Source organism: Sorex fumeus, unplaced genomic scaffold, assembly GCF_029834395.1.
Source record: "Sorex fumeus unplaced genomic scaffold, SorFum_2.1 ptg000051l, whole genome shotgun sequence".
NCBI lineage: Eukaryota > Metazoa > Chordata > Mammalia > Eulipotyphla > Soricidae > Sorex > Sorex fumeus.
In genome coordinates, this window is record NW_026606108.1 from 1770401 (window position 1) to 1793394 (window position 22994).

General features: G+C 43.1%; 1 protein-coding gene across 2 annotated transcripts in view; it reads right to left on the reverse strand.

Moving 5' to 3' along the window:
- Positions 1-352: 352 nt before the first annotated feature.
- The window catches only part of GABRG3 (gamma-aminobutyric acid type A receptor subunit gamma3), a 449853-nt gene continuing 427211 nt past the window's right edge, over positions 353-22994 (reverse strand). Inside the window, exons 7-10 of one of the 2 annotated variants that reach the window (XM_056124363.1) lie at positions 11396-11548; positions 6284-6480; positions 5980-6039; positions 353-663 (exon numbers count right to left, since the gene is read on the reverse strand). In XM_056124363.1, the coding sequence (XP_055980338.1) occupies positions 382-663; positions 5980-6039; positions 6284-6480; positions 11396-11548 (692 nt within the window). In that variant the 3' untranslated portion in view covers positions 353-381. Of the gene's footprint in view, positions 664-5961; positions 6040-6283; positions 6481-11395; positions 11549-22994 lie in introns of both variants that reach the window. The other variant, XM_056124362.1, reaches the window with a different exon arrangement.

The following is a 22994-nucleotide window of genomic DNA, read 5'->3' on the forward strand; positions in this document are numbered from 1 at the left end:
GAGACAGCAGGGTGGGGCGGAGAGAGCTGCTTACATGTTTGCTTGCATGTTTACAGATTTCTTAGCTAGGATAATCATCAGCTAGTTCCAAATACCCAGACACCGTTTGTAAACATCACCACAGGACACATTCAAGAATTAGCAAGAAAAAAAATAATCACTTGACACTCAAGAAACGTGTGCGCGCGCGCATGTGTGAGTGCGAAGTACACGATCAAAGTATTTGCCGCGGATTTCCGCGCTGCATGAAGGTTAAGGGGTGACTTTATAGCTAGTGAGCATGTCCTTCCGGGCTGCTCCGACTGGTCACTACTGGTCTGGGGGGGACTGATGGCCAAGGGGGTTGGGGGGCAGGGATCTAGTGCTGTGAAGAGTGGCCATTTAGAGATACAGATATCCGACCCAGTAGACCAAGTTAAAGAGCAGGAAGGTGGTGGGGAAAAAGACCCGGGAGTACGAGTCCAGCTCCAGGATGTCTATGTGGATGCGGCCTTTCCTCCACGACCCCGATTTGCATTCCTCGTAGCAGCAGAAGAAGCTCTGACAGTCTTTGCCGTCCAGACACTCGTAGACACACGCCTCCTCAAAGTCCTTCCAGTACACGGGGTTGTTCAACGTGATCACTGCAGCAGGGGGTGGCCTCATGTCCAGGAGAGAGTAGTTCTGCAGAGACAAGGACAGTCCTGAGATGCACTAGACAGACCAGGGTCAGCCAAGCAATAGGCATATTTGTCTCTCCAACAGATGGAGGACAATGCCACACCCACAAACAATGGATAGTAGGCATCCGATCTTTGCAAATCAAGTACATGATGTACAATGGAATTTCAAGGCATGCATATCTCAGATTTTTTTGGCAGGGGGCCCACACCTGGTGGCTACCAGGGCTCACTCCTGGCTCTCTGCTCAGGGATCAATGCGGGTGGTCCTTGGGGGATCCTAGAGGACACCAGGGATGGAAACCGGGTCACCTATATGCAAGGCAAATGCCCTACCTGCTGAACTGTCTCTCCACTTGCCTTTCTCAGATTATTGCTGAAGAAGGTGTAAACAGTTTCATTGTGACTTGGATGTTAAAGTCTCAGTCCTACCTGCATTTCCCGGTTTTTAGTAAATATGTACATAGCCCATATTATCTCTTAAACGTCAAATGGAACATATGTTGAATGTGGAGAGATACACTGGGCATTTTATTCCTTAAGTTATTAAAGAGTAAGATATATTTTATATATATTTTATTATATAAAATTTCATATTTTATTATACATCTGTATATTATATTTTATTCTTTTATATTACATAAGAGAGTAGGAGAGAAACTTCTTGGGGCATGAGATTTAGCAAAAAGAAATTAGCTCTCAGAGTGGGGTGTCTGTCTGCATGACACCTCCAGAACATTGCCAAAAATGTGTCTGATTGGAAAATTATATTTTTGCCTCCCCAGGCTCCCATCTTGATATGGAAAAGTCAATGTGGGGCAGACAAGGGGCGGGGGAGCGAGGATTATGTGTGCTCTAGAGAGAGGAACCAGCCTCTCTGTTCAGACTGCCTGTTCTGTGGGCCATTATGGGGCTTTTCTTTAGTGCCAGAGATTCTGGACTAAATTGTTAAGAGGCTCTGCTTCTGAAAATCTGACTGAACAATGCAAAAGAAGTGAACCTCAGACTGCTCACAGCGAGGGCCACAGTGTGTTTGGGTTCCACTGTGTCTGTCCCCGGGGAAAACCGGGAGCCTGCCTGTGGAAACGGGGAGCCTGGAATGATGGTGAGAGCACAGGGAATCCAGCTGCCCATGGGCTGGCTGGCTCCTTGGCCAGAGGTTGGCTGACTTTTAGTGCATTAGGATGCATCTTGGATTTTATTGTTCTTACAAGGAGACATGCATGACACTCCTTTCCCTTTCCCTCTACTTTGAACTCACAGCTGGGTACATTCATACCAGCAAGTAGCTGTTGGGCTTGTCTAGTGCTGAGTGGGGGTCCTCTTTAAATGGCTGGTGTCTGAGGACCATGCTAGAGGGAGGTGTGCTGGGGCCACATGTGACTAAGCCCTGCAGACACCTCATCATTCAGCTCTCTTGGGCAGCAGCAGAAAGGGAAGTATGACTCCATCCTTCCGGCCAGGAAGCAGACTTGGCGAGAAGCCTTGCTATCCATGCTGGTGCGCTCTGACCAGCTCAGGGTTCTTAAACCTACTGGGTGCAAACGTCACAGGGAAGGGTCGCTATTTCATGCCAGTGCATTTGGGGAACCTGCCTCTTTTCACCCAGCCCTGGTGGGAAACATCCTGCCTTGTTTTCAGCTAAGGACTGCATGTGTGTTGATCATGTTTAACCAGATGCTCATTCATTCACATCTTCCAATCAGTGTACTGTCTAGGGTCCAGTCATGACGAAGGAAGATGACTCCCAGAGGGCTTGACAGGGTGAGGACAGCTCATGAAGAAACTAGGGGTGGGTGACTTAAGGCCACCGGCAAAGAAGCACCAAGTTTTCTGAGTATATTTCATATCTTCTTTTAGAAACAAAAAAAAATCTGAGCAGACACTGGGGTGATAGGACAGTGGGGAGGGTATTTGCCTTGCACTCAGCCAAACTGGGATTGATGCCCAGCATCCGTTATGGTTCCATGAGTACCATCAGGAATAATTCCTGAGAGCAGAACCAGAAATAACCCCCTAGCACTGCCAGGTGTGGTCTCCAATTCCCCTCAACCCTTCCCCTAATCATTGAAACCCATCCCCTTATAATTCAGAGAGCTTTCCTTATGCCTTATGGTTTGGGAACACAGCTAGTTCCATTTAACAATATTGAAATAAAATCCCGAATAGTAGAAGCCCTAAACAGCCATATGTTTGTTGGCTGCCTAAGCGTGCTTTTAGAGTGTTCCTCTCTCTTGTCACAGACAGTTTCAAACTGTGACCAAAATTATCATTGTAACTAATGAGTCTCTGAAGTCATCTTCCTCCCAGCTAGATTGTGACCTGTGTAGGCCTCACGTGTCCCTTTTGGACTCTGGTGTGTTTCCAGACACATGCATATGCCCAAAGGGCATCCATCTACTAGCATTGCCTGGGGGGAGAGGCCAAAAGACTCTGGGCGGGGCTGTCACCCACAGCTTCCCATCCTGTCTGCCTCCTCCTGTGATGGAAGAGTCCTTTGTTTCTTCAGAGTGGGAATAAATCAAGTTTCAAGTGGATCAACTGGATCAAATAAAATGGCTACTTGGTAACTATCCTACTATTGGATATTTTCAATGACGATATTCTCATGGCTTTTGCTCTTGAGGACATATTCTCATTGCTTTTGCTCTTGAGGATATTCTCACTGGTTTTGCTCACTGGGCCTGGGGCCTTTTTGGTTGTGAATTGTTTTTCTGTGAATTTTTGTCAAGGCCGAGACTCCTTCCCTCTTATCTTTTATGTATCTTTAATTTTTTAAATTGTAGTTTAAGGTTACATGGCTCTGCTAATGCTAATGTTTAAGATTTTGATTTAGCTCTTCCTCTTTAAAACGAATTTATTTTTTTCTGGTAGTTTGGTGGAAATTTCCTTATATTCGGGGACTCTTCCTCTTTTTTTTTTTTAATTGAGTCACTGTGAGATATACAGTTACAAAATTGTTCATGATCGAGTTTCAGTCGTATGATGTTCCAACACCTGTCTGGTCCTGAGTCTTCCTTTTGGTGGCGATATCATTTCTGCCACTGGCATCAAGGGTGCCCACATTTCTTCCTCCATCCCGGCCCCTGGCTGTGTGTGATAAGGCACTCTCCAGGCCTCTGGCTATTCTGTCAGTTCCTCTCTGTCACCCAGGCCCCCTTGACCCTCACTTTCCCATGACATCTTTGCTGCTATTTAGAAGCATTTGCTGGCAAAAACTGTCTCTCCATTGTGGCTTCCCACAGCTGTTAAATGATTTAACTACTCATCTTCAACAAAGCTGCCATGAATAGCTTTATGGCTGACATGGGCACGATACACAATTACTGATTGATTCGCACTTAAAAAGCCACTTATGATACAAGAACTGAAATCCACTGATCGGTACATGGGCACATGTAATGATTATGTCTGAAAATTGCTACATGGTCAAAGTGCTTGCATCAGCATTTTAAAGATATCTCCCTCTGCCTACACCCCTCACTCCCCAACCTCCCTGTTTCTGTTTTTTTTTTTTTTTTGAATGTGAAGACTGCTTATAGCTTACAGTTATCAGGGGATATTCCTTGCTTTTTATTCAGGAGCTCACGTATAATACCTGGAATTCCATCAGAGCCCAGCACATATGAGGTGAGCACCTTCTATACTATCTCTCTGGCCCCACATTAAAAAATTTTGTTTCATTAAAGTTAGCGTCTACCCAAGCCAGATATTAAAAATCCAGGTGCCTCATCTACACAATGGAATACTATGTAGCTCTTAAGAAAAAAAATGAAGTCATGAAATTTGCCTATAAATGGATGGATATGGAGAGTATCATGCTGAGTGAAATGAGTCAGAAGGAGAGGGACAGATATAGAATAACTGCATTCATTTGTGGGATGTAAAAAATTAGTAGAAGACTAATACCCATGGTCAGGGAAAACAGGGGTTAGGACTGGTCAATGGTTGGCTCTAACCACAAGTGTGTGGGGGGCTAAGGATAGGTAAGATAGAGAAGAGACCAGTATGAAAATAATAGCTGGAAATGGTCATTCTGGGCAAGAACTGAGTATTAAAAGTAGGTAAAGGGATTTTGTGGATAACCTCTCAGTATCAACATTGCAAACCATAATGCGCAAAGGGGGGAGGGAGGAAGGGGGAGAGAGAGAGAGAGAGAGAGAGAGAGAGAGAGAGAGAGAAGAGAGGGAGGGAGGGAGGGAGAGAGGAGAGAGGGAAAAGTTAAAAAAATCCAGGTGCCTCAATGAGATGTGTTTAAAAATGATCAAACTTGGTGGATAGTTGTAGGACACCTCCATTTCCTCAAAGCACAGTGGGCTGCTGGGAGGATGAAATGAGTTGATAATCAGAGCAGAGTGTTGAACAGAATACCTCCCTGAAAGAAAGGCAAATCTGAGGGTGCGGGGAGAGTGTCTCCATGCTGGACACAACGGTAAAGTTGACAGCCTGAGACAACAAAAATGTGCATGTCAAAATAGACACGAGAAGTGGCAGTGAAATATTGACTGACAACTAGAAAGGTGAAAAGCTGCACAAAACCTGGCTCATGTCCCCAGCACCTTGTATTTGTAGCTCTGTAAACATCATTTTATATGAATGAAATCATACCGTTGCTACTTTAAAAAGTTCAAAGACATAAAAAGCTATAGAATAGTATTTAAAATAATCTCCAATTAAAGTCAAAGGACAATGAGCAATGCACAAACATGAAATAAATATCAACAATAAGTGGAATGCAGCAAGCCTCATTGAGAATCAGAGGACTGCCGGGAGGGTGGGGGCAGAAGCTCTTTTACTGTTTGGTCCTGAGACCTGACTGTGGGGAGATCTGGAGAGGGTGGGAATACCATTTGCAAAGGCCAAGTAAATGGTTGGCCTGGCATTGTACTGCCAGAGGTTTGTATTAAGTCTCAGGAGTCTTAAGGGGGGATGTCCAGTGGCCAATCAAAATGGCCTGAGCATCAATTAGGAGATATGAAGCAATCATAAATATGACTCTGTGAGATAGGATTGATGACTTAGAAACTTGGACTTATGAAACTGATTCTAAAATAATTTATAGATCATAATTAACTCCTGCCCACTTCCCCCAAAGTATGTCTATATATTATATAAATGGCCCGGAAATTCAGAAATACATGTGCAGAAGAATCAGGATGAAACTTTCCCTGTTCGTTGAAATTTTCTAGGTTATATTTTTAAAAACAGTGAAAAATTATTTTGAAGAACGTATGTGCATTACTACTTGCATTACTCCATGTAATATCATATCTTTCAAACCCAGGCTTAGAAATAGTTTCACCTGCAACCCTATACATACGGAAGGGGCTTGGAGGCTTATACGCTCAGGGATCCACCTCGAGGAATCTGGGTGCAATAACTGCAAGAAAAAGCAGGGAAAAATAAGAAGAGTGCCATGGAAATTGGCACCACAAGACATCTCTGTTAGAAGCAAACTCTATGGCACAAGAAGCCATTTTAGCAGAGGCTGAAGGTGCTGTAGTCAGTTCTATTCAAATGACTCTGTTTTCAGTATCTTGTCCCGTAGTTACTTAGAGCATTCTGTGTTGTCCCAGACAAACCTGGCACTTACTTCCCAGGAGGACCTGGCCATCGCTACTTACCGATGTTTTCTTTTTAGTGGTGGTTGGTTTTCTACAGCTTGAGTAATAGTTAAGGGTAGCATACTCCATCAGGGCAGCGAAGACAAATAAGAAGCACACGGTCACAAAGAGGTCCATGGCTGTCACATAGGACACACGGGGCAGAGACTTCCTGGCGATGGTGCTGAGGGTGGTCATGGTCAGTACTGTGGTGATGCCTGGGGCAACAGGGAGTTACTGTTAAAGGAACTTCTGGGAAACCCACTACCGGACAGAGAGACTGGCTAAACTTCACATGGCCTCTTGACACGAAAGAAATGCAATACTATATTTGATCCTTTTTTTTATTGGTTCAGCATGAGATACAGTTACAAAGCTTTCATGTTTGAGTTTCAGTCATACAATGATCAAACACCTATCTCTCCACCAGTGTACATTTTCTACCACCAGTGTCCCCAGTATCTCCCACCTCCCCATCCCAGTCCTCCCCCTGCCTCTATGGCAGACAATTTACCACTTACTTTCTCTCTATTTTTGGGCATTATGGTTTGCAATACAGATACTGAGAGGCCATCGTGTTTGATCCTTTACCTATTTTCAGCATACATCTTTCATCCTGAGTGATCCCTCCAACCATCATTGACTTAGTGATCCCTTCTCTATCCCATCTGCCTTCTCCGCCAGCTCATGTGGCAGGCTTCCAACCATGGAACAAGCCTCCTAGTCCTTGTCTCTAACTGTCCTTGGGTGTTAGTCTTGTATCATGTTATTTTATACTCCACAAATGAGTGCACTCATTCTATGTTTGTCCCTCTCTTTCTGACTCATTTCACTTAGCATGATACTCTCTATGTCCACCCACTTATAAGTGAATTTCATGACTTCATCTTTCCTAACAGCTGCATAGTTTTCCATTATGTAGATGTACCATAGTTTCTTTAACTATGCCTTTCTTGTCCTTACCTGTGCTATCTGTGGGCTACCCACTTTGTTCTAGACCCAGCAGAAGCCCCACTGGGAGATGCCTGGTAACAGAGTCATCTGCACTGGCCTTGCCTCGTGTTTTTTTTCTTTTTTATTGTGACTACATCACTGTCTTATCACTCCTTACTTGTCTGTCTCCCTGAAAAGGTGTGTGATAAGATCACATACCCCACATCATACCTAGTACATTTTAGGCATTTCAGCTGATACCTTTGCTGGAGTCTTCACATTTGTTCATGGATTAATGAGGAAATGGGTAAGATCAGTACTGTTTTGAATGTGACCCACTTCACACAGGTGGGTTGCTATGAAAGATTTAACCAAGGTCTCTGGAAGACATTTAGAAGGTGAATGGACTTGGGATAGAAAATCACCCAAGATCAAAGGGAGGGAGGCCATTCAACTGAAGGACTGGAGTGAAGGGACAGACTGCCCCAGGGAGGACATGCCTCCAGGAAGGAAATCAACACCTGCTCTTTCACAGACTAGCTGGCTGGGGACATGACCCTGGGCTTAGAGGAAGTGGATTTTCCCATCTTTCACTGTCCATTGGAGAATCCAGTAAAACAGCAGTCAGTAGGCTCCACTGCGGACCACGGATCATGAGATAAGAGAGAGGCAACAGCCTTCCCTTTGAGCAGACATTTTTAGAAAGTGAATGTATAGTGTACATTATACAACGTTCTAGAAACAGCATTTGTACCAAGTGCCCTTGTGTTCCAACCTGGTCTGTGAACAGCCGGGACTCCCAGGAGGAGGCGTCTCAGGTCATAGAGTGGACAGCGCTGTGAAAGATGCTGATCAATACCTGAGGCTCCAGCCTGACAATGATCAGCATTCAAGTCACAGGAAGTCACTTCTTTAAAAAAGTGTTTTTTCTTTAATAAGTGCAGTGGAAATAGAATGCCATTTTTCTTGCTATTGGGTGGGGGAGTTGTAGGACTTGAAAATGTGTGTGTGGGGGAGGAACTCAGGGCCTCCCACACAAATGGCAGATGCACCACTGCTGAGCTGTAGCACTGGTCGTATTTTTATAAACGATGTATTTATTACAAGTATACAGTTCAAACTTAAAGTTTCTAAGTTGAAAAATGATTTTATTTTTATAGGAATCACAAGTGCGGTGTCCTGCAGGCTAGGTATGAACCTCAAGGCCTTAAATATGCTAGATGAATGTTCTCCAATTGAGCAAACTCTCCAACCCCCCCAATTTAATTTGAAAAATAATCTGGCTCAGTGTGACTTGCATGTGGCCAATCCCCAGGACCCCATAGAGTACCCTTAGCACAGATGGTTGGCCCCACACAAACAAATAGAAGATCTATGTTGGCTACAAAATCTGTAGTTTTTCCTAAACGTTAGGAATTTTTTTCCCAGGAAATGAGTCGAAAGACCCAAAACTTTCAGTAAAACGCTTATCAGTTTCATAAACAACATAGTTTGAGGGAGAAGAAGAAATACTGGGTGACCGCTCACCCTATATAGGACCAAACAAGAAAATAGAGAGTATCTGATAAGCAGGTCATTGACCCTTGATCTCAGATAATAAGACAGATAACCAAGCAGTGGCAGGAGAAGGGAGATGTGGATGAGAAGTGACACAAGGACAGCAGTGGAGATGATGCAGCAACTGTGCATCAGAACCATGAAGGTTAACACTAATGTCGCCATGATGTCACCCAAACTATAATACTGATCCAGAAAGAACGAATGCATTCTCTCCTCCACTGACTTCAGCTTCAGTGGGTGTCATGGCATCGTCACAGGCACTTTGTTCCTTGCTTTAAATATTTCTGTCTGGACCTCTGTTCATTACACAAATTCCTTCCCACTGTCTTCAATTGGCTCTTAAACCAATTTATTTCCAACCCAGCCACTATGCGTTTTCATTGTAGAACTTCCTTTTTAAAATGTACTTTATCTGCTGAGATTATTCTTTAAGACCACCTTTTCCTTTGAGTCTTCAGACATTTACAAGAGCAGGGCTAAAGACTATCAGCCAATTTGACATCCGAGCAGTCCTTTATAGATATCAAACCATTATTTATTTCTGGATTAGGAGACTGTGCTATGTTTTCTGACTTAAATATCGAATGCTTTCTTAGGAGAGGTGGGGAACTTTTGCAGGCTTTTGGTTATAAAAGACTGACTTATCACCATCTAGTTAAAAATCTAACCCCAGCTGTTTCATCATATTTAATACCTTAGAATTCTTGGAACGACATCTCATACTCTTTACCACTGATGTGTAGCATACCACATTGGATAGGATGTAAAGTAGAAGTCAACCAATCTCGATTAAGAAAATATTAACACACAAGGCTTAACCTGTAACAATATGTTAGTAATCGCTTATACAAGAGCTTAATGACTCTAGGATGAGATACAATCTTTACACACTTTTTTTTTGCTTTTTGGGTCACACCTGGCGATGCACAGGGGTTACGCCTGGAATTACTCCTGGTGGTGCTTGGGGGACCATATGGGATGCTGGGAGTCAAACCCGGGTTGGCCGCATGCAAGGCAAATGCCCTACCTGCTGTGCTATCCAGCCCTACCTTTTTTTTTAAAGGAAATATTTTTTGATCATTTTTAGTTACTTAACCATAACACGCAATACAAAATAAGTCATTTAGGGCTTGCTATTGGAGCAGGCTTGGGTGGTGGCTGGGAAAATAGGAAATAATGGTGGTGGGAAGGTATAATGGTGGTAGGGTTGGTGTTGGAATATTGAAAGTAATAACACTGTGAACAATTTTATACAAATGAAATTTAAAAAAAGACGGATGTCAGGTTCTTGACATAAGTTGAATTGGGCTTTATTTATGGTTTTGATTTTTGAACTACACGCGGCTATTTACCTGGTTAGTCTTGGCTCTGTAGCATGCAAGCACTCTGCCCACTGGACTTTCACTCTGGCCCCAGGGCTTCATTTATAAGCCTCAGGAGTAGGGGGGCTGAGCGACAGTACAGCAGGTAGGGTGTTTGCCTTGCATGTGGCTAACCTGGGCTTGATTACTATGCAGAGCCAGGAGTAGCCCCAGAGTTTCGCCCATGTGACCCAAAAAGAAAAAAAAAAAGGAAAAGCTGTCAGGGTACTTATTCTTTCTAGGAATGGTCTGATTGGTGACTCAGTTAAACAAACTGGTTTTGCCATTTCTCTACTCTTTTGGGTTGATTTTTAAAGGCATAATCAGGGGCCATTGGTAGTATTTTTAGGTTAACTTATTTTGCTGGAATTGTACTTTGTTGTTAAAAATAAAATTACTAAGAAACACAAAGAGACTTTGCAGGATTTTAAGTTGAGGCAGAGTCTTATGTTCTCAATTTTTTTTAGCAAAGTAATCATTTATATTCAGCAATCATATTTCTTATTTTCTACAAATCACTGATATTGAAAGTTAGGTGGAACTCTTAAAGGAAGATTGTTCTCAAATGTGTTTTTCAACTGTAAACCCTCTGAAATTCAGTGTTTCATATAAAGCAGTGCTTCTCCAACTTTCCCAAACTTTGTTCCTCTCTCCCCTTGCTTCCTTCCAGTGGTCCCACATCCTTTTGGCTGGCTTGTGCTCTAGTAGGCTCCCCTTGTGGGATCCCCATGAGGGTCCCCATTGATGTATTTTACCCGTGCTCCCTTGGAGCAGCCTGGGGTCCCCAAAGTGACCCTAAGGCTCCTGGTTGAGAAGCGCTGATGTTGAGGTGGGGCCAGAGGTAAGTTCAATGAAGGATGGAGATTTAGTGGAGAGATTCTAGCCGAAAACCAGGACTCTTTTCTGGTCAAAACTATTACTGACAAACAGAACTTCTTTTATTGAGACTCTGTTGCCAATATTTTTCTTTAGCTCTCCAAGCTGGGTGACAAGTTCTGTTTTTGACATAATGAAACTTTTGATTGTGGCAGGTTCTGAGATATGCGGGCATTTTTATGACTACATCATCCATAGAGCACAGTTAAGGCAACTTGATTTATACTGAGTCCCTACCCACTGCTTCATGTAACTCAGACATGTGGAATTCAATGCTGTAAAGAATAATTTTTATTGACTTCATTAAGTCACTGGAACTAGGCCTCCTGGACTGGAAGTAGTTTTGTGAATTCTTCTGTATTAAAATGACACAAAGTCTTGGGAGTCTCTTTTGTACACTCACCTAGTGCTGTTCTTGCTGGTGTAGCATCTTTTTTGATCCAAAACGAAACCCACGATAACACCACAGTCAGTACACAGGGGATGTATGTCTGGATGGTGAAGTACCCCATTCTTCTGCTCAGTTCAAAGTAGACAGTCATGACGACATAGTCACCTGTGATGAAATATTGTCAGAATTAAGATGGCTTTTCTAGGAATTAAAAAACAGTGAGCTAAGTGAAAGCTCTGGATGGCAACACAGCACGAGCTGGAGACAGAACAGGAACACTAGTAATTTTCTCTCTTTTTCAACTTTGCAATGTGAGATCATCTCCTCTATTTTCACACAGTCTGCAAAGGGGCCTTGTCCTGTCATTAGCTGTGGGGTTTTGTAGTGTGTGACTCATAACTTCTTTGTACATGCTGTTAACTGCAAAACCAGACACCAATCTGTCCCCTGACCCCGCCCCCCCCAGCTGTAGAGAATGCCCTTCTTGCTGTAAATGGCCTTGCCCAACTTTCCTTGATCTAGCCATGTTTGTCATTCCTGATATCATTGTACTTGAACCCCAACACCACTGTTGGATTTGATACCATATTGTAACTCTGACGTCTGTGCTGCCAGTCTCAGTCTGGTTAAGTAGGCTCATGCCCTGCAGACGCTCTCTAAAATTGCTCTTGTACCCTCCACTGCGAGGTCAATAGCTTCAGGAGATTGCCTAGTTCTGGTCCCTGGCCTGGCCAGCTGGTGTAAATGAAGAAATACTTGTTTGGTTTTCCTGCCAAATCTCTGTCTTGGTGTGTCTGGTTAAGGGAACTTTGATTATAACAGTAGAACTGTAACTTCTGTGTCACAGGTGAGGATGCTAAGCTAGGGGATGAAATGACCTGCCCACAGAGTTATCTCTTGTGGATCCCAGGGAAGTTCTGAAACACTCACCTCATGTCTAGCATCATGATCTGGTGAGTTCTCTTCTGCTAGATGCTACCAGAAGCCTGAACCCCTTTTTTGTGTGTGCTGTACTACTTTAAGCTTAGGAGAGTTGCTAATCAAACATTTGAATGGATTCTTCTCCATCACCCACCCCCCCAAAGGTAATAATAGAGTCTACCTAACAGGATGTTAACATGTTTGGGTGGTGGGTGCACATTTGTGCCATACCCTGAAGTACTGGGGTGCCTAGGCTTGAATCTGGATCAGACAACATGAAGGGCAAACAGCCTACACTCTGTTCCATTACTCAGACCCTACTTAAATATGCTCAACCTTGATTTTTATAGTATCCATGGATGTGCAAGGAATTTTATTGATTACTGTAAAAAACATGGAAGCAAAATATAATGGTAAAATAGATGCAGGCATATTTCTGGCAGACTACCACTTAGTGAGCACTTCCTGATATCTGTCCTCCTGGTATCAGCACTGGCAGTGGGGTGGGAGGGTGCTCAGACATGCCAACACCCCCTCCCAGAACCCTTTCCTTTCTACTGAGCTATACCTGTTCTTCCTGAATCCAGTTTCCACACACCTTTGAGCTCTCCACTTTGAGCTAACTGAGAATATTAGGAAATTCTTCCTTCTTCCCCTCTGCATGGCTGTGCTGCACTCATTTCTTTAACTCCCAGTAAAACCTAATCCATTTATGGAGTTTTCTAATACTTATCTTTCATTTACCAATGATTCCTAATCACTTATGGTATGAAAAGATCCTTATGAACATTCTGCTTCTATTTAATATTATTGACAGATTATACTGAACTCCTGTGAAAGCTATGTTTCAATAAATTAGAATTACTTCTGCTGCATTATTTTGCTAGTATTCTCTTGTAGCCACATTTGGAATGGCTGATAGAAATGTCAATTTTTTAGATAGCTTCTCAAGAAGCATTTGCAATGTTAATCAAATTAGCATTTTCAGTACAAAGGAATCAGAATGATTAACCCAAAGCAATCAAGAAACACAAAAATATTTTTCTCAGTAATTTCTGTGAACACTGTGTTGTACGCTTTCTGGGGAAATATTGAATTATGTGATATGTGAGTGGCTATTCATTTTTTACATAAAATTCAATCAGAACCAAGCAGAAGAACAAACAATACAGATAATAAAACAAGACATAATGAATCACTTGAGCAATCGTGAACACAACATGCAGAGATCAATCATTTCTGCTTCTACCTTTGGAAAGTGCCATCAGTAAGAGAAAAACAGGAGCAACTCCAAAGCAGACACACAGTCTGTTTTAGCAGATTTGACCACTTTCCTGCAGCTAAGGGGAAGCAGGTTCTTAGTTGGTATAGAACACACCCCTTTACCTAACCTGGGTCTGGTTCTATAGGTCAGCTGACTCCTGGTGGGGTTCTGGTTTTTCCATGGTTTTCTTGGTTGCCAGCTTCCACAAGGAGCAGAGTCGGAAGGAGAGGATCTTGCTCTTCTGCGTCCACATTTGATTAATATGCTTTTCCTCAGTGCCCAAGGAATGGCCCTGGGGCCTCACTTCCACCTGCTTTGTGTGTTTCTTTTTCTGACACCAGAGGAAAGGCTACCCCCAGGCCAGAAAGTACCAAGGGCTGCAGTGAACTAGCAGAGCAGTGAACCCCAAAACAAGAACTTGAATACTACAGAACATGATCCAAGAGAAAACAAAGCAACAATAAAAAGAAATCAGATATACAAGGCACTGGTCGAACTCTACAAAAAAAAATTCAACCACATTAGAAAATGATACGACGAAATGAACAGAAACTTGCTTGAAGAAGAGATTTGAATGGTCAAAAGGCACATGAAAAAAATGCTCTTCATCACTGCATCAGGGAGATGCAGATCCAAATGGGAATGAGATATCATCTCACACCAGAGATTGGCACACAACCAAAAGAACAAGAGCAACCAGTGCTGGTGTGGATATGGGGAGAAAGGGATCCTCCTTCATTGTTGGTGGGAATGCCGACTGCTCCAGCCTTTTTGGAAAACAATATGGACATTACTCAAAAAAATAGAAATCGATCTTCTATTTGACCCAGTAATACCACTTCTGGGAATATACCCTGGGTGCCCAAAATCACACTTCAGAAACACTATCTGCACTTCTATGTTCACTGTAGCACTATTCACAATAGCCAGAATCTGGAAACACCTGAGTGCCCAAGAACAGACAAATGGATAAAGAAACTATGGCACATCTACATAATGGAATACTATGCAGCTGTTAGGAAAAATGAAGTCATGAAATTTGCTTATAAATGGATGGACATGGAGAGTATCATGCTGAGTGAAATGAGTTAGAAGGAAGGGGACAGATATAAAATAACTACATTCGTTTGTGATATATATATATATATATATATATATATATATATATATATATTAGAAGACTAATATCCACGGCCAGGGAGAACAGGGGCTGGGAGGACTGGTCAATGGATGGAATCAACACAAGTATGTTTGGGGCTGAGGGTAGGTAAGATAGAAAAGGGAACAGTACGACAATAATAGTTGGAAATGATCATGTTGGACAAGAACTGAGTATTAAAAGTAGTTAAAGGAATATTCTTGATAACCTTTCAGTATCTGTATTGCAAACCACAATGCCCAAAACAGGCGGTAGCGGGCAGAGACAGACAGACAGAGAGAGAGAGAGAGAGAGAGAGAGAGAGAGAGAAAAGAGAAAGACAAGGCCTGTGTGGGTGAGATCCTGAGACAGCATGCACAGTGACACCCCCTTTAACAACAAATGTTCCCTATCTCACTACAGAGATCACCTCTTTCTATTAAATAAATATCATTATATAATTAAATAAGTATCATTATGTACTTGTTTGTAGTCAAATGCTCTACTACTATTTTATATTGTATTTTGTATTTTGGGGAGAGGGGGTGCTTGGGGCAATGCTCAGGACTGACTCCTATCTCTGTGTTCAAGCTTTACTCATGCAGGCTTGTGGGGGCCATTTGGGGTGCCATGGATCAAACCTGTGTTTACTGTGTGCCAAGTATGCACCAAATCCATTGTAATATCCCCATGGCTCTTTTTTGGGGGGCTACACCCGGCTATGTTCAGGGCTTATTCCTGGCAAGGCCTGAATGTGGGTTAAATCTCAAGTACCACTCAGGGCTCCCTGAGTGATCCTTGGGTGTGGCACCCAAACCAAATCCAGGTCAATGGAAGTTGAGCCTGCCATTGTGCTGGCCTTGGTTGCTGCCTGCGTGTCCTGGAGCCTCACAGTAGATGTAGGGGAGAGGGGCAGGCATGGGGTGAGTTCTGAGAGTTGGTATCTGGAAGCAGGGGAGGGAGACACATGCCCAGGGTAAGGGACAGGGAGAGCAGGAGAGCTGAACTTCAGGAGGAAGAGGAGGGACACAACTGGGGTCAGTTCCAACACGGAGGTGGGGGAGGGAGATGCAGCCAGAGGGTCCAGCCAGAAGTCGCATCAGAGGAGCAGATGGGGAACACTAGTGGGGAGAAGCCGGCAATGGGACGAGATGTGTGTGGAAAGATTGCATGTAGATGGGGACAAATCATGTGTGTGCTGTTTGCCCCATGGAGCCCTGAGGGGTGACTAGTCTGTCTGACTGCATGGGTCACTGTATGATGCTACCTGCTGTCCGAATGGGGGCCCTCCAGAGAGTTACCCAGGTACCTGGGAGAATGCTTCCTGTCCCCCATTTTCCCAGGCACCTCAGTTGTCTGGGAAACAGTGGCGCAGAAACAGAGATGTTAGAAAAAGTCCACCTCTTATCAGAGTCAGCGTGACAGCCCTCCATAGCCCCACCTTCTCCCATACTTTCAGAACAGCTGGCAGCCTTGCCCAGTGGAATAAGGAACTTCCCAGTGAAATATTTAGGATTTTCAGGGCGGCAACATCACAAAATCTCTAACAGTGACATTCCAGCAGGAGCATAGCGGATTGCATGGCTGTAAGGCAGAAGCCAACCAACACCTGTCTGCCAAAACCAACCAACCAACCAACGCAGATGCCAACCAACACAAGCTGAGCAACACAGAAGCCAACCAACACCAGTCTTCCAACCAATGCAGAAGCCAACCAATGTAGAAATCAACCAATGCCAACTAACTCAAACATGGTCACACTTTATTGGTGCTCCCTTCTCTATCTGAGCTCCCTTTTCCCCTAGCATGTGTGGCTGTCCTCCAAGCCATGGAGTAAAACTCCTGGTACTAATCTCGTGCACTCTTGGGTGTTAGTCTCCTATTTTGTTACTTTATGTTCCCCAGATGAATGCAATCTTTTTATGTCTATCCCTCTCTTTCTGACTCATTTCTCTTAACATGATAATTTCCATGTAGTACCACTTGTATATAAATTTCATGACTTCATATTTTCTGACAGCTACATAGTACTCCATTGTGTAGATGTACCAAAGTTTCTTTAACCAGTCATCTGTTCTCGGGCACCCCCAGGAAAGGAGAAGCATGCTGAAAGTAGACTATAGACCAAACATGATTGTCACTCAATGCCTCTTTTGCAAACCACAACACCCAAAAGGAGAGAGAGAACAAAAGGGAATGCCCTGACACAGAGGCAGGGTGGGGTGGGGGATGGGGGGTGGGAGGGATACTGGGACCCGTGGTGGTGGAAAATAGGCACTGGTGAAGGGATGGGTATTTGATCAATTGTATAATTGAAACCCAAGCACAAAGAATTTGTAAGTCTACAATTGTACCTCGTGATGTTTCATTAATAAAAATTAAATTTACAGCAAGCATCATCCTCAATGGGGAAAAACTGAGAGCCTTCCCTCTAAGATCAGGGACGAGACAGGGATGCCCACTCTCTCCACTGCTGTTCAATATAGTACTGGAAGTACTTGCAATAGCGATTAGGCAGGAAAAAGATATTAAGGGCATTCAGGTAGGAAAGGAAGAAATCAAGCTCTCACTATTCGCAGATGATATGATACTCTACTTAGAGAACCCAGTAACTTCCACCAAAAAACTCCTAGAAACAATAGACTCGTATAGTAAAGTTGCAGGTTATAAAATCAATACCCAAAAGTCCATGGCTTTCCTATACGCAAACAGTGAGAGAGAAGAAAGCAACATGAAAAAAACAATCCCGTTCACAATTGTGCCCCAGAATATCAAGTACCTAGGAATCAGCTTAACTAAGGAAGTAAAGGACCTGTACAAAGAAAACTACAAAACGCTACTTCAGGAAATAAAAGAGGACATGAGGAAATGGAAAGATATCCCCTGCTCATGGGTCGGGAGACTTAACATTGTCAAAATGGCAATACTACCGAAAGCATTGTATAAATTCAATGCAATCCCTATAAGGATACCCATGACATTCTTCAAAGAAATGGAGCAAACACTCCTGAAATTTATATGGAACAATAAGCCCCCACGAATAGCTAAAGCAATTCTTGGGAAAAAGAAAATGGGAGGAATCAACCTCCCGAACTTCAAACTGTACTACAAAGCAGTAATAATTAAAACAGCATGGTACTGGAACAAAGGCAGAACTGCAGACCAATGGAACAGGGTTGAATACACTGACATCTCCCCTCAATCATATGCTCATCTAATCTTTGATAAAGGTGCAAGTAATGTGAAGTGGAGTAAGGAAAGCCTCTTTAATAAATTGTGTTGGCATCACTGGACGGCTACATGCAAAAAAATAGGCTCAGAACTCTGCCTAACACCATGTACAAAAGTAAGATCAAAATGGATTAAAGACCTCAACATCAGACCAGAAACCATAAGGTACATTGAAGATAAAGTTGGCAAAACCCTCCATGACATTGAAGCTAATGGTATCTTCAAAGATGCCACGCCACTGGCCGAGCAAGTGAAAACAGAGATAGATAAATGGGACTATCTTAAACTAAGAAGCTTCTGCACCTCCAAAGAAACAGTGACCAAAATACAAAGACAGTCTACAGAATGGGAAAGGATATTCACCGAATATACATCTGACAAGGGGTTGATATCCAGGATATACAAAATACTGGTTGAACTCCACAAGAAGAAAACATCCAACCCCATCCAAAAATGGGGCAATGAAATGAACAGAAACTTTCTCAAAGAAGAAATCCGAATGGCAAAAAAGCACATGAGAAAATGCCCTACATCATTAATCATCAGGGAGATGCAGATCAAAACCACAATGAGATACCATCTCACACCTCAGAGACTGGCCCACATTCAAAAGAACAAAAGCAACCGATGCTGGCGTGGATGTGGCGAGAAAGGGACACTCCTTCACTGTTGGTGGGAATGTCCACTGGTTCAGCCCTTCTGGAAAACAGTATGGACGATTCTCAAAAAATTAGAAATTGAGCTCCCATTTGACCCAGCAATACCACTCCTGGGAATATATCCCAGAGAGGCAAAAATGTATAGTCGAAGTGACATCTGCACTTGTTTGTTCATTGCAGCACTCTTTACAATAGCCAGAAACTGGAAGAAACCTGAATGCCCAAGAACAGATGACTGGTTAAAGAAACTTTGGTACATCTACACAATGGAGTACTATGTAGCTGTTAGAAAAGATGAAGTCATGAAATTTACATACAAGTGGTACAATATGGAAAGTATCATGCTAAGCGAAATGAGTCAGAAAGAGAGGGATAGACATAGAAAGATTGCATGCATCTGGGAGATATAAAGTAACAAAGTATGAGATTAATACCCAAGAATAGCTGAGATCAGCACCAGGAGGATTACTCCATAACTTAGAGGCCAGCCGGGTATCCTAGAGGAAAGGGCAGTTCAGATAGAGAAGGGAGCACCAAATAAAGGATGTTTGGAGGATCCTCCCAGGAGGGGAGATGCATGTCGAAAGTAGACTATGGACTGAACATGTTTGCCACTCAATGCCTCTTTTGCAGACCACAACACCCAAAAGGAGAGAGAGAACACAGGGGATATACAAAATACTGGTTAAACTCCACAAGAAGAAAACATCCAACCCCATCAAAAAATGGGGCAATGAAATGAACAGAAACTTTCTCAAAGAAGAAATCCGAATGGCAAAAAAGCACATGAGAAAATGCCCTACATCATTAATCATCAGGGAGATGCAGATCAAAACCACAATGAGATACCATCTCACACCTCAGAGAGACACAGAGACGGGGGGATGGGGGGATGGGGGTGGGAGGGATATTATCCATGGTGGTGGAAAATGGGCACTGGTGGAGGGATGGGTATCTGATCATTGTATAATTGAAACCAAAGCACAAAAAATTGTAAATCTACAACTGTAAAAAAAAATAAAATAAAATAAAGGGGAAAAAATAGACTACTATGGAACCCTAATAAAAGATAATACTGTGAAAAAAAATAAAAGTTAAATTTGAAAAAACATGGTCACACATGTTAGGCTCTGCCTGCAACCACAACTTAGAAAGCCTCAGAAGGACTGAATGTCTCCATGGCGAGGTACAACAATTTTCACATAACTTTTCCTATGGAAATAACTTTTTGATTATTTCATTACCCATAAAAAGATTATACGCAATATAAAATATATTACCATGGGCCTGCTACAGGGGAAGTCTTGAGGGTGGTTGGGAAAACTGAGATAGTGGTAGAAGAATTAGGGTTGGAATATTGAATGCTGGTAACAAATCATCATGAAGAACCTTGTTAAACCACGGTATTTAAATCAAGTTGGGAAAAAAAAGCCCCCTATGAATTTTGGAAGTGAACGAAGGCACCAATCATGGCAGCTCATCTAGGATTATTGATGAGGCCTGTGAGTAGGGACTCGATCAAGTTCTCAGGGGAGAAAAAATGGGGAGAGTTTTCTCAATGATGAATGAATGAGGGACTTAAGTGGGGTTTGCATATCCTTAATGTGCTCCTTAATGAGCCTCTGGGGGTTGAAAACTAGATAAGGAGCAGGGAGCACAAAGGAATGAGTAGCTCTGTTGGTTGAGTGCTGGTCTCACATTCTGGGGTTTGCAATTTAGAGGCCAGGCTCTCTCTCAGAAAAAATGAATGTTATTATAGCTCATTTACACATGTATTCAAGTTTATGCAAACCAACCCATACTTGCATATTAATTTACACACATGGTTAAGATTTTGTGAATATACAGATGAGCCATAGGTCTTTACGTGCATAGGGAAGGACTGGGGTGACCAGTATAGTTAGGGACTAGAAGGGGCTCACTGCACTGACACCCCTGGGACCGTCTTTGCTGTCTGCATTCCCACACTGAGGTCACTGCAGTATGCATCAGCAGTGGACAGCACAGATCCCCCTAAAGAAAAAGGGTGGATGGCCCCAGCCATTACGAAAAGGTTTTGTCAAAAGAATTGAATGTTTCCAAAACAAACCACTTTGTCTCAAGAGCTAGGGTGTGAAATATTGGCTGTAGGAAAAGTGGAGCAAAGTGCAGAGCTGGAGGGAGAAACCAGTGATTTCTTCCTATTCATTTGCATGTCACTGGTATGTTGTGTCTCTGCAGCTCCTGGGATAGACAGACAAGGAGATACACATAAAAATGAAAAGCCAGACCATCCAGCCAATGCTTCCAGTATTGGAATCTAGGGATGTAGAAAGAAGTGGAGAGACGTTCCTGAACCCACCACTTGTTAATTCCTGAACCTCTGATGCCTTGCTTTGATACTTTACACTGTAGGTCAAAGGGGGCCCATGGGCGACATTAGCACCACCTTCAGGCTCAGAATTTTGTACTTGGGAAGATGCTCCAGGGCTTCAACGTTATGAGGAAGGAGAAGTCATTTGCATCTCAATAGAGGTGGAGACAGACACGTCACTAGACCAATTCAGGCACACCTCCCTTCCCACAAGGGCCTGGCACACTGGAAAAACTTTGAGGGCCTTGGAGACTCACTTAGACACGTGCAGACGTTTGAGTGCCTTGCAGGGGCTGTCTGCTTGCAGAGTCCCCCTGCTCCTGTGTACTCACACCCGTGTGACCTCTATTCTGACCAGACCAGTCTCCCTGATTTCAGTGGAAATTCAGCAGGAACCTACTGGGAAGGTCAGAACTCAGGGCCACTGTCTGGATGGCTTTGCCTTATTACAAACCAGTGGTAAGCAGTACAAGCAGTCAACAGAAAGTGGCCAATCTGAGACACAGAAGGGAAACAAGGAATAGCTGTGAATAAGTAACAAACTGACTCGCCATTCACGACCCCCAGCGTGCTGAATCCAGGGAGCGTTTCAAACTGCCAAGCTGCCCTCTTGGAACCTGCCAAAGAAAAACTCTGCCTTCCTGGGACTGCCTCAGTGCCTAGATAAACCTGAGCCTAAATTTTTGTCCCATGTACCATGGGACTAAAACCTAATCACAGAAGTAAGACATTTGAATTCAGTGTGTGGAAAATTGAATTATCTGGAGAACAATTGACTTGGGTTATCAATACCCACAGACCAAGGACTAGGGGAGATAAGGCACAAAGAATGTCAGGAATGAAGGAAGAGGAATGAGAACACCAGGGCAACGTGCCATGATGATGACTCTACAAATCAACATATTTTCTGTGAGACACAAACCACCAAAATTTAGTCAAGGATAAATAGATACATTGAGTCAACCAATGGCTATTAATGATGTTACATATTATTTTTTTAAAACTCTGAAAATATAACTGTAATTATTTCTCTCCCTGAACCTGTCAAGCATCTATGGCCAATAGTACCAATTATATACAAAGGTTTACAGGAAATAGAACAAAAGAAAATTTTCTCCAATTAATTCTTTGAGTTCTGACTTACCAGTGATAAAACTAGAAAGACAGTACCAGAAATCTGATGAAGGCTTTTTGAAAAATATTAATTTTTTAATGAAAGGGGTTGGAGAAATGGTACAGAGCTAGGGTACATGCTTTACTTGCGGATGACCCCACTTGATCTCTGGCATGACATGGACCCCAACATTACCACATGTGCCCCTGTGACCATGGAGAACCCAGATACCACTGGAGGAGACTTGCTGATCCCTGCACTGAGGGGCCCTTGCATAAAAATTAAAACCAGGGGCTGGACTGATAGCACGGCAGGTAAGAGGCTTGCCTTACTATCAGAGGAGGGATGCCTGAATGCAGAGCCCTGAGCATCACTGGGTGTGGCCCCAAAATTAAAAAAAATAAAATTACAACCACTGCTGGACTCAATAGGACTAAATAGAAAAGCTAAGTCAAGTTTTTATTTATTTATTTATTTATTTATTTTTGTTTTTGGGTCATACCTGGCGATGCACAGGGGTTACTCCTGGCTGTGCACTCAGGAATTACCCCTGGCGGTGCTCAGGGGACCATATGGGATGCTGGGAATCGAATCCGGGTCGGCCGCGTGCAAGGCAAATGCCCTACCCACTGTGCTATCGCTCCAGTCCCCTGAGTCAATTTTTTAAATGTGTAAAAAAATAAGTAACTGAAATGAGCTCCCCATTTATGACAAAAAGAAAAAAATCCAACTCCCAGAAAACTAGCAATGGAAGAGCACTCTATCCATCTATGAAAGATATCTAGCAAAATACCTACAGCTAACACCATCTAATGCAAACAGTTTACCTTCATTGACCCCTTCTCAAGAGCAGGAATTAAAAGGGGAAAAGGAAACCTTCCCAATCTGGGAATCTGGCAGGTGCCTCCCAAGGTAGGCTAGTAGCCCTGTC